Below are 27,403 nucleotides of genomic sequence, written 5' to 3' on the forward strand. Positions count from 1 at the left end.
AGGCTGCTTCTCTAATCATTAGGCCATGGCTTCACTCAGTGGTTAGCGCTGTCACCTCACAGCAAGAAGGTCCCGGGTTCGAACCTCTCGGCCAATGGGGGCCTTTCTATGTGGAGTTTGCACGTGTCTACGTGGGTTCCTTCCGGGTGCTTCGGTTTCCCCCCACAGTCCAAAGACATGCAGATTCGGTAAAATACCCAGCCGCTGGGGTTGCACAAGCCAGTACGTACTTAATGCTGGGGCGGGTTACGTCAGGAAGGACATCCGGTATAAAATCTATGCCAAATCAAATATGCGAAACACATCTGCTGTGGGCGGCACGGTGGTGTAGTGGTTAGCGCTGTCGCCTCACAGCAAGAAGATCCGGGTTCGAGCCCCGTGGCCGGCGAGGGCCTTTCTGTGCGAAGTTTGCATGTTCTCCCCGTGTCCGCGTGGGTTTCCTCCAGGTGCTCCGGTTTCCCCCACAGTCCAAAGACATGCAGGTTAGGTTAACTGGTGACTCTAAATTGAGCGTAGGTGTGAATGTGAGTGTGAATGGTTGTCTGTGTCTATGTGTCAGCCCTGTGATGACCTGGCGACTTGTCCAGGGTGTACCCCGCCTTTCACCCGTAGTCAGCTGGGATAGGCTCCAGCTCGCCTGCGACCCTGTAGAACAGGATAAAGCGGCTAGAGATAATGAGATGAGATGAGACATCTGCTGTGGCAACCCTTAACAGGAGCAGCCAAAAGAATAAGAAGAAGGAGAAAATGTCCCAGGAATCTTCCAGAAACACCCTGAAAACTACAACCTTAAAGGTAGACTGCCTTTCAGATTTTTCAGGTTTAGGTCATAAAAAGAATTTTCCCGACACCCAATTATTTTTCTTTAGTGGACCAAAAGCTACTGAATTTGAATCACAGACTTCCAATTTTATTTTATTTTTTTTTTAAATCGAACAATTCATGAATTTAGAGGCACATGGCCCTAAATTCTCCGCTATTTTTTCCTGCTTCACCATGACCCAATTCAAGATACTACATCATGTATCACGTGGTGGGCTTTCCCAGTTCACGCAAGGTATTGTGGGATACAAATCTTTAACAGGAGAGAAAAATGGAGGACGTGAGTGTGTGAATGAAACGTGAAAGGCTGACTCCAGTAATGGAAAGTGAGAAGAAAAGACGTTATGTTATATATGAAGGAAAGGAAACGCAGGACCAAACTAATAAATATCGGCGCTCAGCGAGCACCTCGGTGTGATCAGCTGTTCGTTTAGCGACAGAATGATGGAACTGTAAGTGCACGCTCAAAGGGAAACCTGTAGGTGGCAGTAATGCAACACTGTGGATGCCAGCTGCCGTAAAACCCAAAAGAAGAAGAAGAAGGTAAACCTGCGCATGTGCACATGGACTTCCTCTGTCTGCTTGACTGCGCCAAGCGAGCGATTTCATGCACATTATTTGCTTTAATCCCCTCAAATTAAATAACTTCCCAGCCACAGAATGGCCTGATATTTTGGCTGCACAATTAATCGAATTTAATCGAAAATCGCGATTTTGGCTGCCACGATTAAATTAAATGAAAATCGCGATTTATTTCCATTTAAAATGCGAGCTCTGTTGCATATCTGATCAAGCACTTTTTGACCAGTACTCCGCCAAACCATTAGGGGGCGAACCGACGCATGTAAGGTTTCATTACTCCGCCTAAATAAGCAGAGTAATTTAGGCGGAGTAATGAAACCTTACATGCGTCGGTTCGCCCCCTAATGGCGTGAGAGTAGGTAACAGATTGAGGTGAGGGAGAAAAGCTAACTATGTCGGAACGACAGACTATTTAGCACTGGAGGCAATGTTGTGACCTGCCTTCGCTCATGTTTAAAGCCAGAGCATGTTGATAGGCTGCTCTTTCTAGCTAAAAACTTGTAGGCCTCAGTATAATGCTATGTAATTGTTGCAATTGAGTTTTCAGTTCCTTCATCCTTTGGTAATTTCTTGGATAAATTTCATTTATTTGTCATTTGGAAATCAGAATTTCTCTTTTAAATTTCATTCTACACTGAAAGCTGTTCATATTGTTTGATTGAATATAGTGAAATAAAATTTAAGTGATTTCCCTAACATCAAGAATAATCGTGATTAATAATCGTGATTACAATTTTGATCAAGATAATCGTGATTATCATTTTTTCCATAATCGTGCAGCCCTAAAACAGAGGATTTTTATTTTTCGCAAATTCGATAAATAAAAACTTTTTAGAAAACGTCCGACAAAATCATTTCCGCTTTGAACGTAAACAAACCCGTAACAATTTGTGAAAAATGCTACAATAATAATTCTTGAAAAGTAAAAAAGATACGTTCTTACCATCAAATACTTTCATTCCATATTTTGTTGCTTTTTATTTTTATTTTTTTATTTTTTTGGGTTTTGTTTTCGAGTAGAGTTTTTATTTTGTCCTCGGTTACTTCAGCAACACGCGCCACCATTTTGTTTTTCTCTAGTCACGGTATATGAGCTGATATCCTAGTAGTAGAGTAGCCAATCAGAGCACGTGATTGCTCATATCCAGTGAATGCGGATAAAATAAATAGTATTATTTATTAAACTTAAATTATAAAGAAGAAACATTTAAGGATTTTTAAAAAATGTTCAGATGGGGAGAGTTGGGATAGTTCATCAAGTTTTTTGTTGTGGTTGACAAATATAAAATTGTTAAAAAATTTGTTGTTAAAAATGTGGGTGTGTCCCTGCATGAGGATGAAGCTTATTTCATTCCTTCTTGAGAATGGAGCTGATTTGTCGAGTCAGGTTTTGCGTAAACGGATGTTTTTCTCTCGCTGTACCAGCACTGTGTTCACACAGTTCATCTGGTACAAGTTTCGATCATAAATAAAAATCAAACATGGAGGATTAAGCTAGGTATTTTATTTTTGTTCCATGCCTCCCAACATAATGTCCCACGTCTCCACTCGATGTCTCGTGTCTCTTTGCAAAAAATAACGACAGAAAAAGTGACAGTATATGTGACGAGCTGAGAAACTAATACTGTGGTAAGAGGGTTTAGTAAATCCTCTCTAATGCAATATGAACGTAACACTACCTGCAAAGAATTTCGCACAATCTACAAAAGCCGAAAACTTGTCTCAAGTCTCCCTGCTCTCCCCTACGTTTAAGGTAATCCCATTAACCAGGGTTTACAGGGTAAAGAAGTTTTCATTCTAACTCCATCATAATAATCACACAGAAGACCTGAAGGTTTTTGGCATTGGAAAACGGAGACATTTTTCTTCTTTTTCTCAGCCTTTGCATGAGGAAACAAATATTTCACACATATTTATGAAGTCGGGGGATTTTCCACTCCATAATCCCTCTTTCCCTTTTCCAATCTCTATACTATATCTTCCAATAGAAATGCTTCTGCCTACATGATTAACACACTGTCTGGACTTACGTGTTGCCTTGTGCAGAAATTTATTCAACTTAATTCTGATTATTTGCTAAAAAAAAAAAAAGAGCTTGGATTAAACAGAGTACTTTTAAACTAGCCTAATCTGGCAACCTGGTCATTCACTGCCACTTCGGCTCTTCGTCCTTCACTGAAAATGTTCATTGATGGAGTGAGCACGGAGCATGGGGCAGCGTGATTCTCCCCATTTTTGACCTCTTATTGCTGGGTTTCAGTCATGTGACTTTTCTTAGTGATTTCACCTCTGGTAAAACAGCTGGTGGTCTAGCAAACCAAAATAGCTGCTGTAGTGCAAACAACTAGCGATAACTTATCAGAGTACGCTCGTAATCTAGAAGCCAGTGCTTGCTTTAGATATATTCAGAAGCTTGCTGTGTGCAATGGAATCGACCCGTACAGTCTGGGAAAGAAGGATTTGTCATACGATCTCGAAAACTACCCTTCAGTCGAGTTCCCCGACATCTCGAACTATCTGGTGTTGCAGACGTCCTTCTACACCGCAAAACAGATGAAAGCGTGGAAGAGTATGGAGGCTTACGACTTTTTTGTATGTGGCTGGGTAAAGGACCTCGGGATCAAGTCACTGCAGAATGAATCCTGGATTGTTTTTGCCCGTGTGAGTATATATATTTTTTAAGCTTTTCGTTTGCGTCTTTACAACGAAGCGCTGCAAGTTGAAGTGTAAACAAACAACAGTTGGCTTGATTCTCACTCGTGTTGGCTCTTATCGCTCAGCTAAATCATTCACAAAGATCATCAGAAACCCCTTTAAAGACCTGGATCTTAGTTAAACAAGACGGAGAAGTGATCACGGCGCATTGTAACTGTACGGCTGGGTCAGAATTTTGTCGCGACCTTCATGCATATGGACTTTGTGAGGAGTGAACAAAGAAACAGCTGGGGACTTTAGCACTTCGTGACTTAAAAAAAAAAGTACCGTAAAATAACGACACATAGCAAGAAAAGTACTTGGAAAACACTAAGGCCAGAGCTGAGACGGAAATGCAAACCTTTCACCAAGTGATCACTGCAAACTCAAGCATGCTTCGACTCGGCTCCCTTCAATTTCAGTCAGAGGTTCGAAAGCCACCTTTCTCCACGTCTTTTTGTGAAATCCTGTGTTCGTTCACCCTTTTTTATTAGTTCACGGGGAACCCTGAAGAAACTTTTATCAGTTTCACGGTTTGATGGATTCGAACAACCTAAAACAACACAAGCGTAAGGCATTTTTCATGCGAGCAATGAACCTTCTCCGTCCAAACGCTTTGTCAACTGAGCTTTGGTAGACCACCAGCTAAAGTTTTGAATAATTAATGAGGCGGATGTGACGTCACGTGAAACCCAGCAATTAGTGCTTCTGCAATTCCCAGGTTTGACCATTAGGGGCAATAAGATGTTGCGCTGCCCCATGATTGCACAACATCTAGAAAGTTTGTACACCCCTACTCTACTCATTCATAGGTTTTTCTGTATTTTGTATTTTCTACATTGTAGAATAATACCGAAGACATCGAAACTATGAAATAACATCTGGAACATATATGGAATTATTATATTCTTCAACGTATCCAGCGTTTCCCTTGATGACACTTTGCACACTATTGTCATTATCTTAACCAGCTTCATGAGGTCGTCACCTGGAGTGTTTTTCAATTAACAGGTGTGTCTCGTCAAAAGTTCATTAGTGGACGAGTTTCTTGCCTTCTAGCATTCGGTGCAGGACCACCAGGTTCTGTAACAGCTTTTTCCCGCAGGCCACCAGACTGTTGAACTCCAAATCCAAACTTCTATCTATTTATAACTTGAACATTCCTAATTCCATAGGTCACTTTATACTATTGCACTTTATCATATTTTTGCTGCTGCATAATTTAATTTAATACACTTCATATTTAATTCCGTGCTGAGCCAAATTGCAACGAAATTTTGTTCGGTGTACACTTGTTGCATACTGAATGACAATAGAGGTTGTCTAAGTTTAAGTTAATGCGTTTCAGCATTACATAAACTGTAGTCATCCATATTATGTCGAGAAACGCTCGAGTAAGTAAAGAGAAACGACATCCATCATTACTTTCAGACATGAAGAAGTGACTTTTAATTAAAAAATAAAGCAAAACATTGGATTAGAAGGTGCGTCCGAACTTTTCAGTGTGACTGAATAAGACACAGTAAAGTTCTCTGAACCACTCGCATCACAAAGCTAACACTGTTCATCTCCCATCATACCAGCATGTGAAACAGTTCTCTCTCTCTCTCTCTCTCTCTCTCTCGTTCTCTTTCTCACGGCTGCTTCTCTAATCAGGCTACATCATTCAAATAGACATGGCTGCTTTTTTTCTGTCTATGGCAGAAACATCTGTACAAAATTCAGTCCCACACACACACACACACACACACACAGAGAGAGAGAACAGTCTGAGACCCAGATACTGAATAGTCTTAGAACGAACACACTTACAGTACACCCACTCATACACACAATGACTTTAACATCCCTCTCTCTCTCTCTCTCTCTGTACGTGTGTGTGCGTGTGTATGTTTTGTGTGTTTCTCCTCTCTGCGTGCATCTCCTTCTGTCGAGACTCATAAAACACTTACTATCACTGTCAAACATCACAACCAGGCATAAATGACCTCTAAGTGGACACCATGTTTGATACACAGCAGTGTGTGTGTGTGTGCGCACGTGCGTTACCTGTTATCCGAAGGGTCTGAAGCAGGAGGATCAGAGAGAGGTTTCTTCACCTGCATAAGAACAGAAAAGAGCAGAATTACTCTCCTTTTCTCTCTTTTTTTCCCCTCTCACAAACCATCCTGAAATCCAGCAGATTATCTATCTATCTATCTATCTATCTATCTATCTATCTATCTATCTATCTATCTATCTGTCTGTCTGTCTGTCTGTCTGTCTGTCTGTCTGTCTGTCTGTCTATCTATCTATCTATCTATCTATCTATCTATCTATCTCAGTTAACTTGATCAATATCACACATTCGCTTATCGTTAAATAGAGACCTAGAAAAAGTCCAGAATCTTGAATATTAAATATTTTTAAGATACTGAACAATTACTTTCTTTGTTTTAAATATTTCGGAATTAAAAAAAAAAACCTTCTGTATATTTAAGAAACAGAAGTAAAAAGTTTCTTAACTCGGGGAAAAAAGTAAAAAAAAAAACACTGTAAGAAAAACGCCAAAATATATATTGACAACACATCAATTAATCAAGTTACATATACAGTACACGCTTCATAGGGGTTTTAATAGACGAAAAACTTACATGGAAAAACCACGTTGAGCTCATTCGCAAAAAGATATACAAGAATATAGGAATAAAACGAAAGGTTAAATATTTAAAAACACCCATGACTCTATACTCCACCTTGATTTACCCGTACCGAACATACTGTAATATTATATGGGGAAGCACTAACGCTAAAGCCACTGCTCTTACTACAGAAACGCTTTATTAGGATCGCTTCACATGTGTCATATACATTCCCTTCAGCAAATGTGTTTATTTTATTTATTTATTTATTTCTTTCTTTCGAACATTTATTTCTAACATGTATAAAAAAGTATGTAACTATTTGTACATACAAAAGAAAGAAAACGAGAAAGTGACAAAAAAAAGAATAAATAAAATAACATAAAGAGCTAAAACATTACAATACACCACACATTGTCTGAAAAAGGAGTGGGAAGAAGTACAATACTTTTTTTAATTTCCCACCCCTTTTTAACTACCCCGAAATCCAAACTACATTAATACACCTATAAAAATATACATATATATATATATATATATATATATATATAAATATATGAAAATTTGTTTCATGATTTAAAAGTATTAACAATATACGGCATTAACAAATTACAGATTAGTCTTTTTGTTCGCAAAATCATCTATGGAAGTTCATGTTTACCAGCACATTACAGAGACAGCATCACATTTAACTCAGATATCCACAAACACAACACAAGACAGCGCGATAACTTAAGACCGATTCTAACCAAATCTAATCAGCGACAGTTTAATGTTTAGAGGACCCTTTGTATGGAACAGTTAAAAAAAAAACAAAAAAAAATTACAAATCAGTACGTCGCTGCCCCTTTTCAAGAAGCAACTGATAAAGGAACTCTTGAATAATCCAACTACAAAATTACACTGATCTATCTTTCCAAATCCTTATCAATTAATTGTTCATAATTGACGATGTTTTCATGTTTAATTTTAGATTTGTTCGGTAAGTCAATCTTTAGCTTATTCTTATCATTTTATTCAGCAAATTGATGTTATTCTTGTTATTTTACCATGTATTCATATATTTGCTTGTAGCAAATAGTATGCTGGGCGGCACGGTGGTGTAGTGGTTAGCGCTGTCGCCTCACAGCAAGAAGGTCCGGGTTCGAGCCCCGTGGCCGGCGAGGGCCTTTCTGTGTGGAGTTTGCATGTTCTCCCCGTGTCCGCGTGGGTTTCCTCCGGGTGCTCCGGTTTCCCCCACAGTCCAAAGACATGCAGGTTAGGTTAACTGGTGACTCTAAATTGAGCGTAGGTGTGAATGTGAGTGTGAATGGTTGTCTGTGTCTATGTGTCAGCCCTGTGATGACCTGGCGACTTGTCCAGGGTGTACCCCGCCTTTCGCCCGTAGTCAGCTGGGATAGGCTCCAGCTTGCCTGCGACCCTGTAGAACAGGATAAAGCGGCTACAGATAATGAGATGAGATGAAATTGTATGCTTGTTTTTCCTGGCTATTTATTGAACAGTTACTTTAATTATTAATGCTTGTTTTTTTATTTTATATAAGTTGACCTTAATATTGCCATTTTTATTTTAATAAGGGGAGGCCCTCGAAAAACCATCAGGTTTCAGGCCTCCCCTGCATGTCTTTGTATTTGTTATATTTTAAGCCAATTTTGTTCTTGTATGTGCAATAAACAATAAACAAAACAATAAACAATTTCCAATTTCAAATAAAAAAAAAATATATATATATATATATCCCAGATGTTCAAAGTGGTCGCAGACTTTTGGATCCAACTCTATTCATTTAAACACACATCAATGTGAGTTGCAATAAAACAAATTTACAAATGAAATGAAAATAAAATAAAATAGTGTGACTATATTACACATCATTCCTGCTGCAGTGGCATATAAATCACTCCAAAAATTATTTTCTTTATCTTCGTGCCATTGTAACTGTTAAACTGTAAGAAACAGTGTACAAGAAATTATAATATCCACGTTCACTGGATATGAGCAATCACGCGCTCTGATTGGCTACTCTACTACTAGGATATCAGCTCATATACCGTGAGTAGAGAAAAACAAAATGGCGGCGCGTGTTGGTGAACCAACGGAGGATGAAATAAAAGCTCTACTCGAAAACAAAACCCCAAAAAATACAAAAAAAAAGTAACAAAATATGGAATGAAAGTATTTGATAGTAAGAACGTACCTTTTTTATTTTTATTTTTCAAGAATTATCAGAATATTCAGAAAATATGCATTTTTTTCCCCCTTGTTTCCGTTTCCGGTTGAGAGTACGTCGTGCGCGTTCTGGCTGCCGCTTCTCACCAGAGCTTTTTTAATTTTATTTTATTTCTTTTTCTATTTTTTTTCTGTGTGTTTGTGTAGTTTGATGTTTGTTTGAGTGTTTTTGTCCGCCGGTTGTGGTGTAGCTCCGGACCTAGTTTTGGGCGTCGGTTCCCTCCAGGCCTTGGTTCGCTGTGGGTGATGCCTGCGCTCCCAGCTATGGACTGCAGTGAGCCTGTTGCTCATTTTACATCGTGGTTGTCCAGCGCTCTGCGCTTTAACGCTTGGCGTGATGTTCCGAGCGATGTTGCTCAGTGGTGTCGCGGCAGCTGTGCAGGCGGTTTGGGACACACCAGCACTTTGCGTGGCGGAGCTTCTCTGCTCACTTTGTGGATCGATGGAGTGGTGTTTGAGCGATGTTGCTGACGGCGTCGCAGCGGCGGTGCTGGAGATGTGGGACTTGTTTTCGTGCGCCTTTTGGTGGGACTGTGGCTGCTACACCACGGGAATTACATCCTGACCCCTACTTGGTGGACTTTTTACTTTGTATTTTTTATTTATTTATTTTTTATTATATTTTTTATGTGTTTTTTTCTTTCTTTGTTTATAATTGTAAAGCGTCCTTGGGTTTTTTGAAAGTCGCTATATAAATGTAACTTATTATTATTATTATTATCGCATTTTCACAAAATGCTGCGGTCATTTTGCCGGTTTGTTTACATTCTAAACGGAAATGATTTTGTCGGACGTTTTGTATTAAAAAGTTTTTATTTATCGAATTTGCAAAAAATAAAAATGCTCTGTTTCTCAAAAATCCAGTGAATGTGGATAGAATAAAAAACAGTTATTCCACTCAATCTCGTCGTACGCAGATTATAGCCGACTATCAGCTCATGTACGACTCGATTTCATGGAATAACTGTTAAATATCTAATGTTGTCATTTATACGAGTACATCAGATCATCTTCTCGAAAGATTCTGCAGTGATGCCCAAATCATCATGCACGGATTCCAAAATTAGAATGAAACTGAATCAAATCTTGACCTTCCTAGAGGTTTGTACTGTTAAAACCTCAATGATGTTGTATAGCTGAGTACGAAGGTTTATATACTTCACAGTAGGTTGTGGTGAGGAATGTGACCCAATCCTGATGACATTTCTGATTTCTGAATGTGATATAAAAGCAGAATATTCTTCCTCTTGCCTCTGAGGACTTTTCGATTATTCGTCATCGCCGTCATGTCTTTGCGTGCATGATCCTTCCATTTGCTGTTAATGACAGTGTCCCTGTATCTCTCTCTTTATTCTCCTCTGCAGCTGATATTTTCTGTTAAAGCAGTTTTCCTGAATCCCACAGCAAACCACTTGATAATTCAAACATGTTTGAATTGAATTTCCTGCCTTAAATAAGACGTAAAGCAACTGTTCTGGTGGCTGAAGAGATTGGATATCCAATTTAAAAATGTATTCATAAAAAATAAACTGAAAAATACAGTACTGTGCAAAAGTCTTTGGCAACCTATTCTTTTTTTTCTCCAAACTTTGTTATAGATTTTGATTTTATGACTTCTACATTATTGAGTCACAACATTACAGAGACATTTTAGAGTTCCAAACATCTGCTTTTTTTTCCAGCACAAAATTAAATGTTTGTAATATGTCTGAGCAGCAGATTCCATAAGAGACGCTTTTCAGATTAAAAAAGAAAACCATAATGAAGGCTACTGGGTTTTGGTGTAAAATGAAGAGGTGAGGATGGCACGGTGGTGTAGTGGTTAGCGCTGTCGCCTCACAGCAAGAAGGTCCGGGTTCGAGCCCCGTGGCCGGCGAGGGCCTTTCTGTGTGGAGTTTGCATGTTCTCCCTGTTGTGCGTGGGTTTCCTCCGGGTGCTCCGGTTTCCCCCACAGTCCAAAGACATGCAGGTTAGGTTAACTGGTGACTCTAAATTGAGCGTAGGTGTGAATGTGAGTGTGAATGGTTGTCTGTGTCTATGTGTCAGCCCTGTGATGACCTGGCGACTTGTCCAGGGTGTACCCCGCCTTTCGCCCGTAGTCAGCTGGGATAGGCTCCAGCTTGCCTGCGACCCTGTAGAACAGGATAAAGCGGCTACAGATAATGAGATGAGATGTAGAAGTGAGTGTGACAGTCAAAGTGTCCAGAAGAACTGTGGCTGGTTCTGTAAGATGCTCAGTAAAACCTACAGATCATTTCCGCATAAAACTGACCTCACTGGACCTGTGAACACTATTTTTTTTTTTTAAAGCAAAGGGTCGTCTCACACCAAATACTGACTTTGTTATATTTATTACGGCTTACTGATTACTGTTTATAGTATATTTTTTTAATGTTGATTCCTGAGACTCTTGATAAATTTAAAGCCATTGCCCACAAGTATTCATATCAAGTATAGGTATCTCATATTTTATATTTCATTTTATATTATTGAATTATTCTTCTAGTCTAATTGAATCAAATGTTTCCTGATTTATTTATTTATTTATTTATTTTTCTATCCACATTCACTGAATATGAGCAATCACGTGCTCTGATTGGCTACTATACGATTGTTAGATTTAACCAGTGTTGAATTTGAAATTGAAATGATTGAATGTTAGATTTAATGTAGATTTAAAGCTGCATTACGTGATCACTTAAGTTAGTTTTATAGTTTTAGTGTTAAGACTTTATGATTTTAATATTTTAGAGCTTTTTAAGATCCTTTCTTATTTTCTCACATATTATTTCACACTTTCTCACACAACTACTAGGATATCAGCTCATATACCATGAGTAGAGAAAAACAAAATGGCGGAGCGTGTTGCTGAACCAACCGAGGACGAAATAAAAACTCTACTCGAAAACAAAACCCCAAAAATTATCAAGTATTTAAAAGAAATAGAAATCGCTAAAAGAATATAGGTTTGTTTTTGTTTAACCCCCAATATCTCCTGTTCCACACTAATCCAGCCACTGGGGGTACATAAGCGTGCTCTTGGTGCCCGTCCCAAGCCTGGATAAATTGGAGAGGGTTGCATCAGGAAGGGCATCCGGCGTAAAACTGTGCCAAATCTAACATGCGGAATGAAAAGAGAAATACCATACCGGCCCGGGTTAACAACGACCGCCTCTGGTACTGTTGGTCAACAGGGTGTCGGTGGAAAGTGTGCTACTGTTGCGCCAAAACAGAGAAGGAGAAAGAGAGGGGAAGGCGTGTTAGGAGAGAGCGTGAAAGATGCAAGGGAAGGAGCTGAGAATTGAAGGTCAGAACACTAAATGTGGGAACATTGACTGGCAGAGCGACAGAGTTAGCAGGTATGATGGAAAGAAGGAAGTTGGACATTGTGTGTGTGCAGGAGACGAGGTGGAAAGGAAGCAAGGCCAAGAACATTGGAGATGGATGCAAGTTGTTTTATTATGGAGTCGATGGAAAGAGAAATGGTGTTGGTATTGTTTTGAGGGGAGAGTTGGTCAGCAGTGTGATTGATGTGAAGAGGGTGTCAGATAGAGTGATAGGCATGAAGTTGGAGATTCAAGGAGTGGTAATCAATGTTGTGTGTGCGTACGCCCCACAGGTTGGATGTGAGAATGAAGAGAAAGAGTCTTTCTGGGAAAAGATGGATGAAGTGGTAGAAAGTATACCGAGGGAGGAGCGCATGCTGATAGGAGCAGATTTCAACGGACATGTTTTTTGGCGAGGGAAACGGAGGAGATGAGGACGTGATGGGCAGATATGGTGTAAGAGAGAGAAATGTGGAAGGGCAAATGGTGGTTGATTTTTCAAAGAGGATGAATTTGGCAATAGTCAATACATACACAGAGAAGAAAGAGCAGCACAGGGTGACGTTTAAGAGTGGAGGAAGATCTACACAGGTGGACTACATACTCTGCAGAAGGGGTAACCTGAAGGAGATTGGAGACTGTAAAGTGATGGCAGGGGAGAGTGTAGCTAGATAACATCGAGTGGTCATGTGCAGGATGAGCTTGAAAGTGAAGAGAGGAAGCGTGAAATAGTGGAGCCGAAGATTAAGTGGTGAAAACTAAAAGAGGTTGAACATCAGAAGGAGTTTAGGGAAGAAATGAGATGAGCATTGAGTGGTCATGGAAGCCTGCCAGAAGATTGGAATACTACTGCTGTACTAGTAAGAGAGGCAGCAAGGAAGGTGCGAGGGTGGCCATCGGGAAGGAGGAAGGAAGGCAAGGAGACATGGTGGTGGAACAAAGAAGTGCAGGAAATTATAAGAGAAGAGGCTAGCAAAGAAGAATTGGGATGATCAGAGATATGAGGAAAGCAGGCGGTTATACAGCGAGACAAGACAGATGGCAAAAAGAGCGGTAGCGAAGGCGAAAGCAGATGCATACCAGGAGTTGTACAAAAGACTGGAGACCAAAGAAGGAGAGAAAGACCTGTACAGACTAGCTAGGCAGAGAAACAGGGACGTGAGGGATGTACAGCAGGTAAGAGTGATGAAAGATGTAAATGGAAATGTGCTGACAAACAAAGAGACTGTATTAAGATGGAAAGAGTACTTTGAGGATTTATTAAATGAGGAGAATCCGAGAGAGAAAAGGTCAGATTCATTGGAGACAGCAAATCAGGAAGCAGAGTTGGTTAGTAAGGATGAGGTGAGGGCAGCCATGAAAAGAATGAAGACTGGGAAAGCAGTCGGACCAGATGGTATCCCGATTGAGGCTTGGAGATGTTTGGGTGAGACGGCTGTGGAGTTCCTAACGAGATTGTTTAATAAGATCCTAGAGAATGAGAAAATGCCAAACGAATGGAGAAAGAGTGTGCTAGTCCCAATATACAAGAATAAGGGAGATGTACAGAGCTGCAGTAATTACAGAGGAATAAAACTGATGAGCCACACCATGAAGCTATGGGAAAGGGTACTGGAGGCAAGATGGAGAAGAGAGGTAGCAATCTGTGAACAGCAGTACGGGTTTATGCCAAAGAAGAGCACATCGGATGCAATTTTTGCTTTAAGAATGTTAATGGAGAAGTACAGAGAAGGCCAGAGAAAGCTACACTGTGTATTTGTAGACCTGGAGAAGGCATACGATAGAGTGCCGAGAGATGAGTTATGGTATTGTATGAGAAAGTGTGGAGTGAATGAGAAGTATATCAGAGTGGTGCAGGACATGTATGAGAACAGTGAAACAGCAGTGAGGTGTGCAGTTGGAACGACTGAATGGTTCAAGGTGAAGGTGGGATTCCATCAAGGATCTGCTTTCAGCCCTTTTTTGTTTGCCATAGTGATGGATAGCTTGACGGATGAAGTGAGGCAAGAGTCACCATGGAACATGATGTTTGCGGATGATATTGTGATATGTGGTGAAAGTTGAAAGGAGGTTGAGTTGGGTTTGGAGAGATGGAGGTACGCATTGGAACGAAGAGGAATGAAGGTGAGCCGTAGCAAAACAGAATGCATGTGCATCAATGAGAATGGGGATGAGAGTGTAGTGAAGATGCAAGGAGTAGATGTAAAGAAAGTTGGTGAATTCAACTACCTGGGGTCAACTGTGCAGGAAAATGGGGGCTGCGATAGTGAGGTGAGAAAGAGAGTGCAGGCAGGGTGGAGCAGTTGGAGAAGGATTTCGGGAGTCACTTGTGATAGGAAAGTCCCAGCAAAAGTGAAAGGTAAGATGTATAAGACAGTAGTGAGACCAGCTGTGATGTATGGATTGGAGACCGTACCCTTAACGAAGAGACAGGAGGCAGAGTTGAGGATGTTAAGGTTTGCGATGGGAGGTTGGACAGGATAAGGAACGAGCAGATCAGAGGCACAGCACATGTGGAGAGCTTGGGAATGAAGCTAAGAGAGATGAGACTGAGATGGTATGGGCACATCCTGAGAAGAGATGCAGAGCATGTGGGAAGGAGAATGTTGAGGACAGAGCTGCCAGGCAAACGAAAACGAGGAAGGCCAAAGAGGAGATACATGGATGTGGTGAGAGAGGACATGAAAGTGGCAGGTGTGGTAGAGAAGGATGCGGAAGACAGAGCAATGGAGAATAAAGATCTGTTGTGGTGACCCCTAATCGGGAGCAGCCAAAAGAAGAAGAAGATGATCTCCTGTTCCACACTCCAGCCCAGTTGGTGGCGGTAATGCACCTTTAAGTTGGTTTGCCAACCGCCAAAATACAACCCCGATTCCAAAAAAGTTGGGACAAAGTACAAATTGTAAATAAAAACGGAATGCAATAATTTACAAATCTCAAAAACTGATATTGTATTCACAATAGAACATAGACAACATATCAAATGTCGAAAGTGAGACATTTTGAAATTTCATGCCAAATATTGGCTCATTTGAAATTTCATGACAGCAACACATCTCAAAAAAGTTGGGACAGGGGCAATAAGAGGCTGGAAAAGTTAAAGGGACAAAAAAGGAACAGCTGGAGGACCAAATTGCAACTCATTAGGTCAATTGGCAATAGGTCATTAACATGACTGGGTATAAAAAGAGCATCTTGGAGTGGCAGCGGCTCTCAGAAGTAAAGATGGGAAGAGGATCACCAATCCCCCTAATTCTGCGCCCACAAATAGTGGAGCAATATCAGAAAGGAGTTCGACAGTGTAAAATTGCAAAGAGTTTGAACATATCATCATCTACAGTGCATAATATCATCAAAAGATTCAGAGAATCTGGAAGAATCTCTGTGCGTAAGGGTCAAGGCCGGAAAACCATACTGGGTGCCCGTGATCTTCGGGCCCTTAGACGGCACTGCATCACATACAGGCATGCTTCTGTATTGGAAATCACAAAATGGGCTCAGGAATATTTCCAGAGAACATTATCTGTGAACACAATTCACCGTGCCATCCGCCGTTGCCAGCTAAAACTCTATAGTTCAAAGAAGAAGCCGTATCTAAACATGATCCAGAAGCGCAGACGTCTTCTCTGGGCCAAGGCTCATTTAAAATGGACTGTGGCAAAGTGGAAAACTGTTCTGTGGTCAGACGAATCAAAATTTGAAGTTCTTTATGGAAATCAGGGACGCCGTGTCATTCGGACTAAAGAGGAGAAGGACGAGCCGAGTTGATATCAGCGCTCAGTTCAGAAGCCTGCATCTCTGATGGTATGGGGTTGCATTAGTGCGTGTGGCATGGGCAGCTTACACATCTGGAAAGACACCATCAATGCTGAAAGGTATATCCAGGTTCTAGAGCAACATATGCTCCCATCCAGACGACGTCTCTTTCAGGGAAGACCTTGCATTTTCCAACATGACAATGCCAAACCACATACTGCATCAATTACAGCATCATGGCTGTGTAGAAGAAGGGTCCGGGTACTGAACTGGCCAGCCTGCAGTCCAGATCTTTCACCCATAGAAAACATTTGGTGCATCATAAAACGGAAGATACGACAAAAAAAGACCTAAGACAGTTGAGCAACTAGAATCCTACATTAGACAAGAATGGGTTAACGTTCCTATCCCTAAACTTGAGCAACTTGTCTCCTCAGTCCCCAGACGTTTACAGACTGTTGTAAAGAGAAAAGGGGATGTCTCACAGTGGGAAACATGGCCTTGTCCCAACTTTTTTGAGATGTGGTGTTGTCATGAAATTTAAAATCACCTAATTTTTCTCTTTAAATGATACATTTTCTCAGTTTGAACATTTGATATGTCATCTATGTTCTATTCTGAATAAAATATGGAATTTTGAAACTTCCACATCATTGCATTCCATTTTTATTTACAATTTGTACTTTGTCCCAACTTTTTTGGAATCGGGGTTGTCAACCCTAAAGAAGAATTAGAAGACGAAAACCTCCAAAAAAAAAAAAGGGCAACAAAATATGGAATGAAAGTATCTGATGGTAAGAACATATCTTTTTTAATTTTTCAATAATAATAATTATTATGATTATTATCATTGCATTTTTCACAAATTGCTCCTGTCATTTTCGCCGGTTTGTTTACATTCTAAGTGGAAATGATTTTGTCGGACGTTTTATATAAAGTTTTTATTTATCGAATTTGCAAAAAATAAAAATACTCTGCTTCTCAAAATCCAGTGAATGTGGATAGAATAAAACAGTTATTCCACTCAATCTCGTCTCATCGGCTATCAGCTCATGTACGACTCGATTTCATGGACTATCTTCTACTTTTTACAGATAAAGAAACATTTAATTTCATTGTTTTTAAGCCATTTTTGGTCTACGGCATTTCTTTACATGCGCCTAAGACCTTTGCAAAGCACTGAATATTGAAAATTATGAAAAATAATTGTTTTAGCAATGGCTTCAGCACAAGCGTTATGAAAACTGCGTTACGCTCTGGAGTGTTTGTGCATGTTAATGTCTGAATGTGCCTCTTGTTAGTCATTTTATACTTAATTACTTTCCAAATCCCCTTCACTCTGCCCCATCTCAGACTGAAATCAGCACGCTCCCAGCACAGCCAGATAATTCACCTACGAGCAAAAAACCTCCGTGACAAAGAAAACGGACAGCGAAGGCATTCCTGACCATCCTCATTAATGATTACGAGTCATCGGAGTAAATAATAATCTCCCTAATGTATTTTTAAATCATTATACAATTGATTTCACTTTCACAGAAATTTATTCGAGCATATCGATCATCATGTTTGAGCTTGAGCTGATTTCGAAGCTGTAAAACAGAGGAACTTTTGCACTCAACTGCATGTGTGTTGGAATCCTTCTGCAATAATGTTCCAGTGTATCCTGTACAGGTGCAGATTAAAACGAGCTGATTCTGATGTGTGTATCTGTCACGAACAGTCTGCTTTGGCTTAAAGAGAACATCTGTGAGCCAAAAGATATGTTTTCTTACCAAAACAGACGCCTCCCTGTTTCTTCCTTCCACTTTTTCTCACCTCCTCTTTCTTTTTTTCCTTTCTGTTTTTGGATTCATTTGTCCGAGTGTCGGTGTAATTTAACAAACCTCTCGTATTTCCCTCTCTAAGAGCGCTTTGCCACTTTTTGCTGTTTGTCTTAATTTTGACTTTATAATTCCAGAACTCCGTGGCGTTCCTGATGATAAATGCTTGCGAAGACAAAAGGGTTGGATCAAAGCATGGAGAAATTTAGAATGTCTATAAACGTCTCGTATTCAATTTAAACCACTTACCCCTTGCAAACTACAGAGCCTGCAGTCATATGGGGCCTTAATTGAAAACACACACAAACACACACACACACGTACGTACATGAATACACATGTGTGTCAGATGTAGCGTGTAGTTTTGGGAGGGGTTCAGCATGTTTGGAATATTAAGTGGTCACTGTGCAATGTCTCACACACATGCACACGCACACACACACACACTCCTTTCACAGTATTTGGAACACACTAATGTAAAATAAGAGCTGTAGCGAGAGAAAGTGTGTGTGTGTGTGTGTGTGTGTGTGTGTGTGTGTGTGTGTGTGTGTGTGTGTGTGTGTGTGTCTAACCCAAGCCATTGAAAGCCTGATGCTTTGGGCTTGAGGTGTTTGTGGATGCAGGTGCAGAAGAGAGACGGACATGCAGAGAGAGAGAGAGAGAGAGAGAGAGAGAGAGAGCAAGCATGTGCAGAGGCAGCAGGAATGAATAGGTGACTGTTCTGTCATCAGCAATGGGAAGTAACAGATTATACTCAATCCGGCATCTCAAATAGTTCCTGGGAAAAAAAGGGACCTTGTCCTGGCAATAAGAATTCTCCGAGTTCTTCTGAAAAGGAAGTTGTATTTATTTATAAAGCCCAAAATTAATTATAAAACCCACGGCTCATTGGGCTTTATAGACTCTTAAAAATTAAAAATACATGATTTGATTCTCAATAAAGACAAGCAGGAGCGTCCCCAGTGAATTCAGTGAAAAGCATAAACAATGAAAAACACCAGAAAAGCAGCAGCTTGAGATAGATAGATAGATAGATAGATAGATAGATAGATAGATAGATAGATAGATAGATAGATAGATAGATAGATAGATAGATAGATAGATGAATGAAGCAAGCAGACATTTCAGTTCACATATACAATCAAACCTAGAATTACATTTGAGTCATTTACATTTATTTTATATTTAAATAATATTGGCTGGCTCTTTTTCATGATATATCAGAAATATTCCATTCAGCTAGCATGATACTGAACAAGTCGAAGACGAGTAGTTGAATGGAATATATCTGATAGACTACGAAAAAAAGCCACTATTATTATTATTATTATTATTATACATACAACCCCGATTCCAAAAAAGTTGGGACAAAGTACAAATTGTAAATAAAAACGGAATGCAATGATGTGGAAGTTTCAAAATTCCATATTTTATTCAGAATAGAACATAGATGACATATCAAATGTTTAAACTGAGAAAATGTATCATTTAAAGAGAAAAATTAGGTGATTTTAAATTTCATGACAACAACACATCTCAAAAAAGTTGGGACAAGGCCATGTTTCCCACTGTGAGACATCCCCTTTTCTCTTTACAACAGTCTGTAAACGTCTGGGGACTGAGGAGACAAGTTGCTCAAGTTTAGGGATAGGAATGCTAACCCATTCTTGTCTAATGTAGGATTCTAGTTGCTCAACTGTCTTAGGTCTTTTTTGTCGTATCTTCCGTTTTATGATGCGCCAAATGTTTTCTATGGGTGAAAGATCTGGACTGCAGTCTGGCCAGTTCAGTACCCGGACCCTTCTTCTACGCAGCCATGATGCTGTAATTGATGCAGTATGTGGTTTGGCATTGTCATGTTGGAAAATGCAAGGTCTTCCCTGAAAGAGACGTCGTCTAGATGGGAGCATATGTTGCTCTAGAACCTGGATATACCTTTCAGCATTGATGGTGTCTTTCCAGATGTGTAAGCTGCCCATGCCACACGCACTAATGCAACCCCATACCATCAGAGATGCAGGCTTCTGAGCTGAGCGCTGATAACAACTCGGGTCGTCCTTCTCCTCTTTAGTCCGAATGACACGGCGTCCCTGATTTCCATAAAGAACTTCAAATTTTGATTCGTCTGACCACAGAACAGTTTTCCACTTTGCCACAGTCCATTTTAAATGAGCCTTGGCCCAGAGAAGACGTCTGCGCTTCTGGATCATGTTTAGATACGGCTTCTTCTTTGAACTATAGAGTTTTAGCTGGCAACGGCAGATGGCACGGTGAATTGTGCTCACAGATAATGTTCTCTGGAAATATTCCTGAGCCCATTTTGTGATTTCCAATACAGAAGCATGCCTGTATGTGATGCAGTGCCGTCTAAGGGCCCGAAGATCACGGGCACCCAGTATGGTTTTCCGGCCTTGACCCTTACGCACAGAGATTCTTCCAGATTCTCTGAATCTTTTGATGATATTATGCACTGTAGATGATGATATGTTCAAACTCTTTGCAATTTTACACTGTCGAACTCCTTTCTGATATTGCTCCACTATTTGTCGGCGCAGAATTAGGGGGATTGGTGATCCTCTTCCCATCTTTACTTCTGAGAGCCGCTGCCACTCCAAGATGCTCTTTTTATACCCAGTCATGTTAATGACCTATTGCCAACTGACCTAATGAGGTGCAGTTTGGTCCTCCAGCTGTTCCTTTTTGTACCTTTAACTTTTCCAGCCTCTTATTGCCCCTGTCCCAACTTTTTTGAGATGTGTTGCTGTCATGAAATTTCAAATGAGCCAATATTTGGCATGAAATTTCAAAATGTCTCACTTTCGACATTTGATATGTTGTCTATGTTCTATTGTGAATGCAATATCAGTTTTTGAGATTTGTAAATTATTGCATTCCGTTTTTATTTACAATTTGTACTTTGTCCCAACTTTTTTGGAATCAGGGTTGTACATACACAGTCTCTTCATATCAGCATTCTCGAAGGCCAATGTGAGCTGACCCGCGACTCGGTGCTTTTAGAGCGGCAGTCCAGTTACCTTCAAGCCGGTGTAGTGTTAGCAAAGGCAGTCAAACCGAATATTATTATTATTATAATTATTATTATTATTTTCCCTGTATAATTTACTGAGTTACTTTAAAAATCAACATCGACAGCTACACACAACAGAGTGACCTGGCAGCCAAAATTCTCTCTAAATCTTCCGTTTTTAACGAAGCAACCCTGACAGCCATGCCTGTTTACAAATTGTCACAGTCGCTTGTTAGCGCAGAAGTTTTATGTCTCCGACGTGTGACGTCGTGCTGCCTTGACACCGTGCAGTATTATAACAATATTGCACGCTCATTCTGCATTGGGTAGTGTGGTGTAATACACAGAGGATAAGCGATATGATAACAATATTGCATGCTATCAATAAACCCACTAGAAGGGAACAGAACACATGTTTTTATTCCATGGAAAAAGTGGCCTGTATGTAAAATAAAATATTATATGGAACTCTTTACAAGATGACATTCAATCACTCTCAGCTATTAAGAAATTTAAAAGAGCAGTGAAAAGTTCCTTCATAGTAAATAATTCGGCTTTGTTTCTTTTTTTTAAATGTATTTATTTTATCCACATTACTGTTATTTTTTGTCTATCATATAATTTTTATTATATTATTCATTAGAATGGCTTACTAACTGTTTATTTAAGTGTCATTTTTAGTTTTATATATATAGGTCATTCTAGAATTCGGGGTACATTTCATTTCACATCTCCGAGATAAACCTTTTGTTATTTTCCCCCCAAAGAAATCTTTATTGACTCAGTTTTGAACAATAACGCAGATTATGACAAACGTTCACCGATAGCGATGCTCGATGTACATTTACGACCCAATTTATCCATCAAACTTTAACTAAACGACTCCCACCCCTCCCCCCACATTACTGGCCGTCTTCGACTCCTGATTCATCTGTTCAACTCCAATAAATAGGAAGTGATTCAGTCTAACAGTCTGTTTTTGGGGGCTAATTCTATTCACTGTTATAAAATCAATTGCACAGAAAGTCTATTTTCTGTATTATGTGAAATTTCAGCCATAAAAAAAAAAATCTATATATTTTTATCCGTCCCAATGTTCTCGTCAACTCTGTTAACTCTGTTATAAAACTGCATAAAATCCACAAAGACTTTTAATAAGACACATGACACCTGCACCGAGTGATGTCACTTCCTCTGGCGGGAAACTTCAGAAAGGCAGTGAGGGAGAGAGACAGCTCTAGTTCTTCTGTCATTAATTTGAACAAACTGTTGAGGATTTTACACCAACAGTAGATTAATTATTTGTCAAATCTGTTATTGTGATATTGGAGTGAATCTCTCAGTCATTTAAAAAAAAAACAGTAATATGATTAAAATCCATAAAATTCTGTTTTTATACATGCCATGCGGTAGCTAGTTTGAGGTGAAGTTAAGACACAAAATGGTGGAAAATGTCAATTATGTTATCGTCAGTTCTGTTAATAGATTGTCCGGCTTACTTGCAATTATAGAATGGGCCACACATACAGTACATATCTCATCTCATCTCATTATCTCTAGCCGCTTTATCCTGTTCTACAGGGTCGCAGGCGAGCTGGAGCCTATCCCAGCTGACTACGGGCGAAAGGCGGGGTACACCCTGGACAAGTTGCCAGGTCATCACAGGGCTGACACATAGACACAGACAACCATTCACACTCACATTCACACCTACGCTCAATTTAGAGTCACCAGTTAACCTAACCTGCATGTCTTTGGACTGTGGGGGAAACCGGAGCACCCGGAGGAAACCCACGCGGACACGGGGAGAACATGCAAACTCCACACAGAAAGGCCCTCGCCGACCCCGGGGCTCGAACCCGGACCTTCTTGCTGTGAGGCGACAGCACTAACCACTACACCACCGTGCCGCCCACACACAAACACACACACACACATATACATATATATACTGGGTGCGATTCGCTGGGGGGGATGGTGGGGATCATCCCCCCCCTCTGGTTTTTATCTCTGCTGAAAAAAAATCCTCGGGGACAACCCCGTCAATAAAACAAACAAACCAAAAAAAAAGTTGACATGACAGGCATGTTGTGACACAGTTTTCTATGGTCTACATTGCACTCACTTTCAAAATGACCTGAAGTGGCAGCTTTGATGTTCACGAACGTCCCCAGCAAATAGATACATTGTAGATAATAACAATATCCAGAGTGTGAACGTGGATTTAGCGCCATGAATCACATCCTTACTGATGAGCGCAACAGAATGAATGTATCCACACTGACAGCCTTCTTTTCCTCGCTGTCAATGGGCCAGACGTGCGTTCCTTCCCTGCTGAGAAATTCGCAGAAATGTGGATTAAAGAAAGGCGAAACGCGGCGGATAGCGCACCGACGGGAAAGCAGAAAAGGCCACATGAACATCAGAGCAAACTGTTCATTTAGTATTCATGTATTTCAGTGATTTTCAAGTCACTGTCCATTTAATCCGGAGGGAGAGAAACATCACAGCAACGCGACAAGCAATGCGAACTCTGTTGTGTGTTAGTGTTCGTGTATTTAGTCAGAGAGATAGGAAGATGAATTTACTATCTCTGGTTTAGTGTTCGTTTTCATTTAGTGTTATTCATTTGATATCATTGAATGTTACTGAGCTGTTAGCCTATTGTTACCTTAATTTTGTGACGTTTCATGATTAAAAAAAAAAAAAAAACATCCCCCCTTCTGGTTTTTTGACAAATCGCACCCTGTATATATATATACACTGAAAATGATATTGTATGATGTAGGTCTTCTGAATAAAGCTTCTCAACATATTCATTGGCCTTATCCAGAGTGACTTACAGAAGTGCTTTAAGTCTCTGCCAATAAATGCATCTTGATACTCGTTCACTAGACCATGGACCAAAGCTACACCCACATTAATACGTTTTAATTTTAAAACGTATCACTTTCACACCCAGCATCCACATTACTCCAGAGTTTTTGAGCCCCAAAACCAGAGACTTTTGGAAATGCTCCTGTCCTTGTTTTACTTTGAAAACTCCGGGGTAACGGTTTAGTGTAGACGGGTGAAAACGGAGACGGAGACATCCACGTTCGCTTCCTGATGGGGTCTTATCAGTCATGACGTATCCTTGCCTGATTTGTCACGCTCTTATCGTATGAAAAACAAACAAACACCATCAGCTGTTTATACCAGCACGCACATGTCCAGTGTACATGACTGGTCATGTGATATGCGTTTTCAAGCTGTTAGTATGGACGGAGATTATTTCTGATAAGGAGCTCAAACGCTTGTCTGGATGGAGATCTTTTTCATTTTAAAACTGAACTGTATTAGTGTGGACATAGACTAAGAATACTTTCACTCTTAAAACTCCGTCAGGGACGTAGAAAAGCACACGGACATCCTGTACACTCACAGGCCACTTTATTAGGAACACCCATCCACCTGCTGTATTGTGTGATGCAGTTCTCTAATCAGCCGATCCCTCGACAACGGCACGATGCATTACATCACGCAGATACAAATCAACAGCTTCAGTTAATTAATGTTCAAACATCAGAATGGGAAAAATTGTGATCTCAAAGCAGGCTTGTAGTACTGGAGTCCAGAACTCGTGCCCTAATTTTAAGGACTCATGACTTGACTTGGACTTGAGCACTGATGACTCAGACTCGTGCATTAACTGCATCCGGACTCGTAAATTGGAGACAAAGACTCAGATTTTTTTTTTTTTGTAACATGCCATAATAATTTGGCATAAGATATTTATAGCTACATTAATTTTTAAACTAATTTTGTGCAAGAGAATGCACGTTAAATTCAATTCAATTCAATTCACTTTATTTGTTCCCTGGGGCAATTTAAAGGCACGCAGAGAAGCACAGTTAAACACATCATAAAAAACAAAACAAACATGAAACATAAAAATTATGACAGTGTGCAAGGTGGCAGTATGTGCATAAATAACTGTACAGTGGTACAATATGTATAAATATGATAATTAAAAAAAAAAAAAAAAAAACTGTTCATACGTCATGCTCAGGAACAAACTAACATTAACGGCGCTAAAACGCCTGGAGAGACGGCCCTAGGATTGTCCGCTTTGCTTATACAGACTTCTCGTGCAGTGGGAAAAAATGCACTGTGATGTGTTCCATATGTAGAAGAACTATCGAGGAGACGACGGGGACAACCTCAAACTTCCATCATCATTTGGCAAGACTCCACCCAGAGAAGGAAGTGACATGCTGTGTTCATTGCCCTGTTGATAGTGGGCGGGGCTTGCTTGCTGAATGATGACCTAGCTAGTGTTAACCCTCGCTCATGTTATTTGCCCTGTTGATAGTGGGCGGGGCTTGTGTTAGACTCAACTCAGACCAGTAATGTACTCGACTCGAAAATTTTTAATGACTCGGAATTGAACACCGGGGACTCGAGGTTTAGTGACTCGACTACAACACTGTCTCAAAGTGTGACTTTCTTTCTTTCACTGTGGTCTGGGTGTTGGTTTGAGCCAGATGGACTGGTTTGAGTATTTCAGAAACTGCTGATCTTCTGGGGTTTTCACACACAGCAGTCTCTGGAGTTTACACAGACAGAATGGTGTGAAAAACAAAAAACATCGAGTGAGTGAGCGACAGTTCTGTGGATGGAAATAAACACCTTGTTGATAAGAGAGGGTCAGAGGAACATGGCCAGAGTGGTTCGAGCTTTTTTGCCAGGAAGGATATAGTAACTCATAGCAACTCTTTACTACCGTGGTGAGCAGAAAAGCATCACAGCATGCAACAGAAAACAGAAGAACGCATTGGGTTCCAGTTCTGCAGCCAAGAACAGGAATCTTTGGCTACGTTCACACTGCAGGCTGAAGTGACTCAAATCCGATCTTTTCGCCCATATGTGACCTGTATCCGCTCTTTTATTGACAATATGAACGACACAGATCCGATTTTTTCAAATCCGACCCAGGCCGTTTGGATATGTGGTCCTAATTCCGATTCCTATCCGCTCTTTTCATATGCGACTTCAGTCTGAACTGCCAGGTCGCATTCATCCGACTTACACGTCATCAACAAGCCACAAACGTCACTATTCTGCGCTGAAGTAGGCGGCGGGTCTCTCAAAAAAAGTTACAACAACATGGCGCATAATCACGGGCGCAGATAGAGGGTGGGACGGGTGGGATTCGTCCCACCCAGATTTAAATTCACTTCGTTAGTCTATGCTGTCTTTCCTGGCATAAGGCAAACCTCACGGAAAAATCAAAAGACTAATTACCATTCAGTTTATTGAGGTGCACGGCAGTGTATACATAGTTGCAACAACTCACATAAAACAAAACAAAGACTGATATTCGGTTGGTTGAGCTGCGCAGACTGCACAGGTTGCGAGCTCGAGCTTGGTTGCTATGGTAACCCACAACAAGTTTGACAGGCATATCGGGGTTGGGGTTGGTTTGCTGGCAGCTTTGTCCCCCCCAGTTTTTTGTCCGTTCAAAAACGTATCTGCGCCCCTGCGCATGACATCAATGCGAGGGACGCTTCGGGCTGTGAAGGTTCTGAATCTTCTCAATGGAAGGACGCAGAGGTTAGGTAGCTGATTTCCATTTGGGGGGATACAGCTATTCAAGCTAGATTGGATGGGTCATACCGCAACCGGGCGGTTTTACTTCCGCAACACTGGCCATGCTCACGGCGTGTGACGTCGTCGTATCCTGCAATGCGCATGCGGAACACTTTTAGGTCGCTTTTCGTTCATACTGAGGATCACATACAAGTCGCATATATTTGTTAATGTGAACGACCTCACAAAAAAATCGGATTTCACAAAAAAATCGGAATTGAGCATTAAGCCTTGCAGTGTGAACGTAGCGTAAACAAGAACAAGTTCCTATTAAAGTGGCCGGTGAGTGTAGAAACTTATACTGATTTTTGCCCATTCCTTTGATGGGTGTCAATAATTCGGGAGATGACTGGATATAAAATGGATGATCAGCAATACACACAACACTAAACTAATATTTTGACGTTTCAGCTCCAGTAGTCCACTCCCCTTCTTTAGTCGAAAACCAGCTATAATTAAATCAAAGAATTGGTTAATAACGTTCTTTACATACGATACTTACGGTACCTACTGTACACCGCTTCTAGGAAGCCGAGTGTATAAACACAACCACATGGATGAGTTCAGCCTGTTCTCCTCATGTCTGTGTGGTTTCTTCATGTTCCCAAAAGACGGCTTGCCCCTCGCTGTGAATGATTTTGTGTCCTGAGATGGCCTGCTGTCTAATCCAGGGTGTATTCCCACCTTACACTGAGCGTCCACCCATCACAAAGCACCATGCTCACACACACACTCACTCACACATCAAGAACAATTTAACCGAGCCAATCCATCCACCGGCATGTTCACGGGATAAAACCAGCAAACCCAGAAGAAACCCATCACAGACACGGGGAACATACTGTTATGAAACTCCGCACACACAGTAACCCGAGCTCACGATCAAACCGG

General features: G+C 40.6%; 1 protein-coding gene across 4 annotated transcripts in view; it reads right to left on the reverse strand.

Moving 5' to 3' along the window:
• The window catches only part of eya4 (EYA transcriptional coactivator and phosphatase 4), a 149,267-nt gene that overhangs the window by 80,498 nt on the left and 41,366 nt on the right, over positions 1–27,403 (reverse strand). For 3 of the 4 annotated variants that reach the window (XM_060938523.1, XM_060938521.1, XM_060938522.1), the window contains exon 3: positions 6,148–6,197. In XM_060938523.1, coding sequence (XP_060794506.1) covers positions 6,148–6,197 — 50 coding nt within the window. Of the gene's footprint in view, positions 1–6,147; positions 6,198–23,006; positions 23,161–27,403 lie in introns of those variants that run through there. The other variant, XM_060938524.1, reaches the window with a different exon arrangement.

This window comes from Neoarius graeffei, chromosome 13 (assembly GCF_027579695.1).
Source record: "Neoarius graeffei isolate fNeoGra1 chromosome 13, fNeoGra1.pri, whole genome shotgun sequence".
NCBI lineage: Eukaryota > Metazoa > Chordata > Actinopteri > Siluriformes > Ariidae > Neoarius > Neoarius graeffei.